This window comes from Chiloscyllium plagiosum, chromosome 27 (assembly GCF_004010195.1).
Source record: "Chiloscyllium plagiosum isolate BGI_BamShark_2017 chromosome 27, ASM401019v2, whole genome shotgun sequence".
NCBI classification, from domain to species: domain Eukaryota; kingdom Metazoa; phylum Chordata; class Chondrichthyes; order Orectolobiformes; family Hemiscylliidae; genus Chiloscyllium; species Chiloscyllium plagiosum.
In genome coordinates this window covers 25,874,689-25,884,153 of record NC_057736.1, presented here as the reverse complement: position 1 = coordinate 25,884,153, position 9,465 = coordinate 25,874,689, and the positions used below count along the sequence as shown (strand labels likewise).

General features: G+C 42.2%; 1 protein-coding gene across 1 annotated transcript in view; it reads right to left on the bottom strand.

Moving 5' to 3' along the window:
- psmb2 (proteasome 20S subunit beta 2) overlaps positions 1 to 8,408 on the bottom strand; it is a 26,010-nt gene extending 17,602 nt beyond the window's left edge. The window contains exons 1-3 of the mRNA XM_043717716.1: positions 8,232 to 8,408; positions 4,455 to 4,577; positions 3,309 to 3,379 (exon numbers count right to left, since the gene is read on the bottom strand). Coding sequence (XP_043573651.1) covers positions 3,309 to 3,379; positions 4,455 to 4,577; positions 8,232 to 8,322 — 285 coding nt within the window. The 5' untranslated portion in view covers positions 8,323 to 8,408. The remainder of the gene's footprint in view (positions 1 to 3,308; positions 3,380 to 4,454; positions 4,578 to 8,231) is intronic.
- Positions 8,409 to 9,465: the final 1,057 nt, after the last annotated feature.

Below are 9,465 nucleotides of genomic sequence, written 5' to 3'. Positions count from 1 at the left end.
CAAATCCCTCGAACTCAGCACCGCCTTCCTAACCTGCAATCTTCTTCCTGACCTCTCCGCCCCCACCCCCACTCCGGCCTATCACCCTCACCTTGACCTCCTTCCACCTATAGCATTTCCAATGCCCCTCCCCACCTTTTATCTTAGCCTGCTGGACACACTTTCCTCATTCCTGAAGATGGACTCATGCCCGAAACGTCGATTCTCCTGTTCCTTGGATGCTGCCTGACCTGCTGCGCTTTTCCAGCAAGATATTTTCAGCTCTGTTCTGGTATTGCCAAGTTTTGTCTGATAAAGCCCTCACATGGTCATAGACGTTACTTTTCATAATGTTCAGCTGACAAAAGTCACAATGCTTCTCTATTTTATGAGCAACTTTTGTTAAGAAACTGACTTCTATGGTTCCACAATACACAGGCTTTAAGATTTGATTCCTCACAGAAAGGGGACAATTGCATTTCAACTTTTAACCATTCTGTCTTCTGTTTAAGACCTGTTTAGAAACTGTGTGGATTTGGGAACTAGACACTTTCTCCAATTCACACTCTTCACTGTCAAGTAAAATACAATAGCTAGCTCATTGATCTTTAAAGCTTTTGGCAACAATGCTCTAAAAACACAGTCACCAGATGGTGCCAAGTGTGGTGGCAGATAAACTTCTTCCCCCCTCTTTCTGTTACCTTGATGCACTTGGGATACTATTTGGTGCCTTCCTATGATACATTCTCCTGCACTGGGAACTATCACAGGTCCATGGTTTTGCTCTGGTATGCTACAACACACTGTGATCAACACAAATGCTGGTGCATTAATTTAAAAATATACAATTATAAATATTGTCTAACGCTTGTAACCTGTAGATTTTGGAAAGTTTGTAAAATTATGCTGCATTTATAATAATTTCTATAATTGCATTGTATTCTACACAGGGATATGGGAAGTTGCGGCACTTCAGCAGATGAACTATAAGTTGGAATGAGTTCAAAAATAGAAAGAGAATGTCTATAATACGGTCAGATGTAGGTCTTCATAGAAAAATTACAGTAAATATATTTTGAAAGTTTGGAATAGAAACAAAAATCTAAGTTATAAGATTTCAAATTATATGGAGAACAAAACTATCTTATTACACTGATACTTGGGCCTATAAATGGTGGAAGCTCCAGAGATCAGGATAGATCATGAAGTTGGAATATTGAATTTAATACTCTTGCATCAATCTTTGAGTTATCAAGAAACTGGGTTGTAGGTATTGTTAACTGATCAGATGGAGAGAGGTTACAGTTTTAAAGAAAAGAGGGTTGTTTTTCAGACTGGAAGCCTGTGCCCAGCTGTGCGCTGAAAGGATCACTGCTGGGTCCACCACTTTCTGCCATTTATATAAATGATTTGGATAGAAGGTATGGTAAGTAAATTTGCTGATGACACCAAAAGTGATGGTGTAGTAGACAGCGAAGAAGGTTACCTCAGAGCACAACGGGATCTTGATCAGGTGGGCTGAGAAGTGGCAGATGGGGTTTAATTTAGATAAATGTGAAGTGCTGCATTTTGGAAAGGCAAATCAGGGCAGGACTTATACACTTAATGGTGAGATCTTGGGGAGTGTTGCTGAACATGTGCAGGCTCATGGTTCCATGGAAGGGGAGTCGCAGCTAGACAAGATAGTGAAGGAAATGTTTGGTACGCTTGCCATTGATGGTCAGTGCATTGAGTAGTGGATATACAGGACATTGGTTTGGCCACTTTGGAATACTATGTTCAACTCTGGTCTCCCTGCTATAGAAAATTGTTGTGAAACTGGAAAGGGTTCAGAAAAGATTTACAAGCACGTTGCCAGAGTTGGAGGATTTGAGCTACAGGGAGAGGCTGAATACACTGGGGCTATTTTCCCTAGAGCATCAGAGGCTGAGGGATGACCTTACAGAAGTTTATAAAATCATGAGGGGCATGGTTAGGGTGGATAGACGAAGTCTTTTTGCCAGGGTAGGGGAGTCCAAAATTAGAGGGCATAAGCTTAGGGTGTGAGGATAGATATTTAAAAAGGACTAAAGGGGAACTTTTCATCCAGACAGTACATGTACATGGAATGAGAATTACAACATTTAAAAGGGATCTGTGTACATGAACAGGAGCGGTTTAGAGGGATACGGGCCAAATGCTGGCAAATGGGGCTAGATTCAGTTAGGATATCTGGTCGGCATGGACAAGTTGGACTGAAGGGTCTGTTTCCATGTTGTACAGCTCCATGATTCTATAACCGAGAAATCAGCATTTTTATTAGTGCTGGTAAAGTTCAGGGCAAATGTTAAAAAGTGTGTTCATGGGTTGAGGGCATTGCCAGCTTTATTTTTCCATCTTTAATTGACCTAGAGTAGGTGGTGATGAGCTATCTTCTTGAACCACTGTATGTGGGAGTGTGAATTGATGTATCCAAGTGCTGTTAGGAAAGTAGCCCTAAGATTTTAACCCAGTGACAGTAAAGGTATAGTAATATAGTTCAAACTCAGGATGGGATATGCCTTGCAAGTAATGTTGTCCCACTGCATCTACTTCCCTGTACTTCTAATGGCAGAGGTCACAACTTTGGAAGGTGCAATTGAAGGTGCATTGGTGTGCTGCTGTAGTATGTTTTGTAGAGATGGCATACACTGTTACCACTCTGTGGTGGTGGAGGGTGAGAATGTTCAAACTGGTGAATGGTGTGCCATTCAAGTGGTCTGCCTTGTCTTGGGTGATAATTGAGCTTCTTCAGTGTTGTTGGAGCTAAACTCATTCAGGCAAGTGTAAAGCATTCCATCTCACTCATGATCTGTGCCTTTTTGATCATGGCCAGGCTCTGGCGAATCAGGAGCTGATTAACACACTGCAGAATTCCTAGCCTCTAACCTGCTCTTGAAGCCACAGCATTTACATGATTGGTCTGATTCAGTTTCTGGGCAATGGTAACCCCTGGGATGTTGATATTGGGGGAATTCAGTGATGCTGAACATCAAGGGGTAATGGTTAGATTCTCTTGTTACAGACTTTTTTTTTCCCTGCACCTATTCCTCAAATGTTGCATGTAAATTGATAGAAGTCTTCAAAATTACGAGTTAGTATGCTAGGTTGAACAATGAAAAGTGTGTTTTTTAAAATTCATTCATGGAATGTGTGCATTGCTGGTTGGGCCAGCATTTATTACCCATCCCGGGTTGCCTTTGAGAAGGTGGGTGCCTTCACAAACTGTTGCAGTCTGTTTGAGACAGGTAAATATACGAAGTCTGTAACAAATTGAAAGTTATTCATTCCTGTATAAGCTGTTCACTTACCCGACTTCGGAGGTACTCTGCCAGGTTTTTGCGAGTAAAGTTCGCAGCTGCTGAAGGGGACAGTTCGTAACCTGTAAAGATGAAATAAAGATGAAAGGTCTGTAACACATATGATTAAGTGGTGCTAAAATGTGCAATGTATAATTTGGAACAAACTACATATGAAACGGTACTTATGGTAATTTTTGGAATATATATGCACAATCTCCTGTGGCATTAGACGTGGTAAATCAAAGATGATACTTTTATAATGAAAGCAATGTTATGCTACTGAATGTTACGATATAATTAAAGGAGAAATGTATCTGTACATCTTTGGCGTCAAATCATTTTCTGAAAAGATGAAAACATACTGCTTGCATTCTATTACAGCAAAACATCCTTTTTATAAAACATAAACATTCATAATCTGAATCATAATTGCTCTGTCATCTATAGCAGTTAAGATATTAAACCAGTGCTTCCCAAACCCTTGCTCACTGTGACTCCATTTTGAGGTTTCAAAATTGTCATGATCACTCAGTGAAAAATGAGAGGATGGGGCCACAGAGCTATGCGAGCAGGGGCCAGGAAACAGCTGATGCTTGTGAGGGAGGGGTGGAGCTACACATGGCAATTGCTACCTTCAAGCTCATTAACTGTTTTTCTCTCTCCACAGATGCTGCCATACCTGCTTAGTTTCTCGAGCATTCTCTGAGTTTGTTTCAGATTTCCAGCATCTGCAGTATTTTATTTTTGTGTTTTACCCTGTCTTCTTCAGGTGTCAAGCAAATTGATCAGCTGGTACTAAAACATCAGGTTTCCCCCAGTAAACAGGTAGAAACTCTAAAAGGGAATGTGCCGTGAAGAGCTGCTCAGACATTTTAAAACATTTGTTTGAAATCTGATAACTACAGATTCTGTTACAAATAATTTCTGACTAAGAATTTGAAAAATTTCAAGTCCACATTTGTGTGGTCAAAACGTGGACCCAAGGCAGCTCTAAACAGACCATGCTGTTTAGGTTAATTACAGAATCAATACCAACAAAAAAAATTGATGTAACATATACTCACTATCAAATACCCAATTCATACTCACTAAAATAAATGATTTGAAACCTTGACAAATTGTGAAAAAGGTGAATGAGGTATGCCAGTTACCCACCATTTCTCATTTTGTAAAGCTGTACATTTTTCTGAATGTATTCTGCAAACTGGACGGTGTCCCCAGCTTCGCCGACACATAGCAGTATGATCTTCTCACTCAGTTTAAACATTTTATCATAATCTAAATGAAACCAAGAAATTAGAAAATTAAAAATCCCAAGGCAATGACTGACAAAATATAGAGACCCATCTTTCGAGATTCAATTACTTTAATAAACACATATATTCAGTAAGGAGAGAAAGCAACTGACTCAAAACTGACTGTGAAACATTTTCAAAATGATCACTGTTGACTCTGTCTTTTGATACAGATATGATAGATTCTGACACTGAAATGAATTACTCTACCTCACATTATATGGCTCCCTAGACTGTTCAAGATCAGCAGGTGGGGAGGCAGCTGGCCATGAGATATATCAAGTTCAAAAAGCAAAAGAAAAATTCAAAACAATTCTGATTCGCTGGTTAGGCTCTGAATCTATCCCAGGTCCTGAGAGTAACTCAGATGAAGAAAGTAAGAAATACCAAAAAAAAAGGTGGGATTAACCAGTCTTTGTCTTGCTGTCCACCCTCTAAAAACACACTCGCTCAGCAAATTGAGGGCTAACATTAAATTGAGATGATATTTGCATAACTCCATTTTGTCATTTTGAAATCAGTATTCATTACTGCTCAGTTATACTTTCACTTTCAATTTTCTAAATGTTGCTGAATAATACTGTGAGCTAAGCTAAGGCCTGAAAGAGCAGACTGAAATAAGTGAACTGTAGCTCTTATTTGAATGATGATCCTGAATGAAAACATCCTTGGATAATACTAAAGAATGTCTCTCACTAAAAACTGTAAATTTTACTCTTTGAGGATATTTTGTTTCACAAAGAACTCACCTATGCATCAAATTGTAGTCATTATTTCCATTAGACCTACAAAGTCCCAGCTTAAAATTACCACAACAAATTACAATTATCCAGTTTCTTAAGGGGAAGTAAGCAAAGGTTTCTATGCTCTTTATAGTTTACTGGAGACATGTTCCAATGTGTACAGTTTATGTTATTTTAAAAATGTGTCAAAACAAGATAGTTTTAAAAAATATTTTGCTGCACTTAAAAGGAGCATGATCCAATAAGTACTAAAACTGTTGTTTGATGAACTGACAACAACGATAAATATTTCTGTCAATGTTTGATGGTTTCTACAAGTTTCAGATTAATATTGAACTTTGAGATGGAAGAGGACCAAACAAGTTGCATTACTAAAATGTTTATGCAGGGAATTAGATTTAAGGTAAAAGTCACAATGGGATAGAGTCTGCAAGCTATCAATCCAATGTATTTATCACCTCAGTAAATGTCACAAGAGGATGCTACTTCATCACTGCACACATGGTGTGGAGATTATGTTGGATTGGGGTGGACAAGGTCAAGGTGAGAACATCCAGTTATGTAGGGACAGTTACATTGTGTTTCCTTCAACAACCCATTTTTTAAATCAAAGTCACATTTGCATGCAAGTCTCTGCTCATCTTTCCAATTACTAATATAGAAAATAAGGATAGCAGTAGGCAACACAGTCTATGTGCCTATTTTGCCATTCAAGATAATCACGGCTGATCCTCAATCTCAACACCTTACTCCTACATTCTCTCCATACTCCTGTACACCTTTAGAAATCTATTTTCAAAAATATATTCAGTGGCTTGGCCTCCACAGCTTTATTTGTTAGAGAATTCCACAGGTTCACCACCTTCTAAGCAAAGAAGTGTCAGTCCTAAATGGCATATCACATACCTTGAGACTGTGTGCATTGTTCTAGACCCAAACATCTCTCCAAGTAGCATAGCTGTGAAGGTCACAATTAACATCCAATGACATTCCCCTCACTTGGATATATATCTGTAACATCTTCCTGTTCCTTAGCTGCTTGTTGCCCATAACCAACATTATTCACAAACACACCAGGTTCTACAATGTACATTGATCACATTTAACTCGATCTGAAGCATTTGTCTTTGTCCCTTACCACAATCTCTCCTCAGTAGTCACTGACTCCAGTGCTCTTCCGATACAACTGAGAGTTTGAAGCAGACTGTTCACAAGCTTGGTGTCACATAGGAATATTAGAATTTTATACTAAGGCCAATTATTTCTGCCTCAAAAATATCACCAGACCATAGTTCATCTGCTGCTGAAACTCATCTGAGCTTTTGACTGTTCTAATCTGTTCCTGGCCCACCTCTCGTGTTCCACACTCTATAAAGCTGCTGCCAATTTCATAATACCGTCTGAGCACTCAATGGATAATAACTTTCTTGATTTTAGATTTCCTTGTTTGCAAATCCTTTCCTGATCTTTCCTCTCCTTAGCCCTATAAACTTACGCCAATCCCAAAACTATTGAGGTGTCTCTGCTGCACCAAGCGTGGGCCCTTTATTGTCTGATTGGATAGCAGCTTAAACATTATCCTTTGTCTTTTGCATAGATCAGCTCCAAACTCTTCCCTCTCAAAATAACAGGAATCAGCTCCAACGCCCTTCCGCACAAACCTCAGGGTGATCACCTACAAACCACCCTACCAAATCCTGGCTCAGTAATTCCAACCCCACCAAATCTCCTACCCAAACTAACAGATGCTCAGCTCTGAAATACCTCGACATCTTGGGGGATCAACTAACAACCTGCTCAAACTCCAAGAGATCAGTTCCAACAATGCCCAACCACAAACTCCAAACCTCAATGGATCATTTCCAATCTCCACGCTCCTGAGGGTTTAGCTACTCTGGGAAGGATCCCTGATAGAAGCCACTTCAATACTAACACCTCCAAATATAGTCTGGGGGGGGGCTGAAGAAGAGAGACACCTTCTCCAAAACCCACTCGCCAAAGCCCTGGGGGAAACCAGCTCCAATACCCGCTCCCCAAAGCCCAGGGTGGGGGGACTGGGGGGAAAAAAAGAGAACCAGCTCCAATACCCACTCCCCAAAGCCCTGGGGGGAAAACCAGCTGCAACACCCAGTCCCCAAAGCCCAGGGTGGGGGGAGAGGGGGGAAAAAGAGAACCAGCTCCAATACCCACTCCCCAAAGCCCTGGGTGGGGGGGGACTGGCTCCAACAAAGCCCTGGGGGGGGGGGGAGAAACCAGCTCCAACCCCCACTCCCCAAAGCCCTGGGGGGGGGGGGAGAAACCAGCTCCAACCCCCACTCCCCAAAGCCCTGGGGGGGGGGGGAGAAACCAGCTCCAACCCCCACTCCCCAAAGCCCTGGGGGGGGGGGGAGAAACCAGCTCCAACCCCCACTCCCCAAAGCCCTGGGGGGGGGGGGAGAAACCAGCTCCAACCCCCACTCCCCAAAGCCCTGGGGGGGGGGGGAGAAACCAGCTCCAACCCCCACTCCCCAAAGCCCTGGGGGGGGGGGGAGAAACCAGCTCCAACCCCCACTCCCCAAAGCCCTGGGGGGGGGGGGAGAAACCAGCTCCAACCCCCACTCCCCAAAGCCCTGGGGGGGGGGGGAGAAACCAGCTCCAACCCCCACTCCCCAAAGCCCTGGGGGGGGGGGGAGAAACCAGCTCCAACCCCCACTCCCCAAAGCCCTGGGGGGGGGGGGAGAAACCAGCTCCAACCCCCACTCCCCAAAGCCCTGGGGGGGGGGGGAGAAACCAGCTCCAACCCCCACTCCCCAAAGCCCTGTGATCACTCACTCACGCCCCCCGCCTCAGGCAGTGATGGTGTGGCCTGCGATCAGGGGCTCCCTCCGGCCTTCTTACCCTCCCCGCGTCCGTACCGTGCTTCATGGCGACGATGCTGCTGGCCGCTATCATGTCGGACGCCACGAGGACGAAGTCCCTGCCCTGTATCCCTATAAGGTACTCCATGACAGTCTCCGGGAAACAGCGAGAGATTCAACAACGCGGGCCTAGCCTGAGACAGCAAAACCCGCAGAGCGCCTGCGCGGGAGCTCAAGCATCGCGAGAACTGAGTGATGGCACGTGATCCACCTTGGTGGGTGGGGCCTCTGGGTAAATGATACAATGAAAGAGATACAGTGAGGAATACATGTAGAGAATGTGGTAAACGTAGAGATTGTGATACAACATGAGAGAGCTACAGATACAGTGAGAGAATAATCACAAAGAGATAGAGAGGGATACAGTGAGAGTAATAGAGGGGATGATATAGAGATAGAGACAGAGAATGGTACACAGGGAGAAAGGTTCAGAAAGAGTGATATATTGAGTGAGAGTGATGGGGGTGAGAAAGTGATACAGTGAGAGAGCAATACAGCAAGAAAGAATGTATTTCACAGAGAGTACTTTTCCTAGTTAAGTCGTGACATTCAAGATATTTTATTGCACAAAGTTGCTATTATCAGTAGAAGACATTGTTACTTGTTATGAGCAAAATAGGAAGTGGTTTAATAACAAAGGCAAAAAACTTTTGGCAGAGATATTATCACAATGTGGGGTGCGTTGTACATTATTTTAAGCATCAGTTGTGAACAAGTTGTGATACACAATATTTTTGAGAATATATTTGACAAAACAGATACATAGTTACCTGATCTATTCGGGACTAATGTGAAAATTGGCATGAAAAGTGCAATTTTCATGCAATGAAATGTTCAAGTGTTTTCATTCTTATGTACATTTGGCACTTCACTTTTGAACCTACAGGATAGTTATAAAGTCCCTGGAACTTTATACAGTAACAACTTTATATGCAGTGGTTAAAATATTTTATTTGAAAGCTTCTTGGGAGATTTTACTGAGCATCAGCTTTTGATTTTAGAGATTTGATGCAGAGGCTTCTTTTTAATTTTTACTAACACTTTTATGAGGTGGGCAGTGAGATAGAAATTTTACGTTCTGTATCTTTTTATTGGTTTCTTCTTGACAAAGTCCAGTCTGTATGGGCAAAACTCAAAATATACTATCAAAAATTAGATGTGATCCCAAAATTGCACAACAGTTGATACATAGTCCTGAATATGCTAAGAATTACACTAACAACCCTAATTT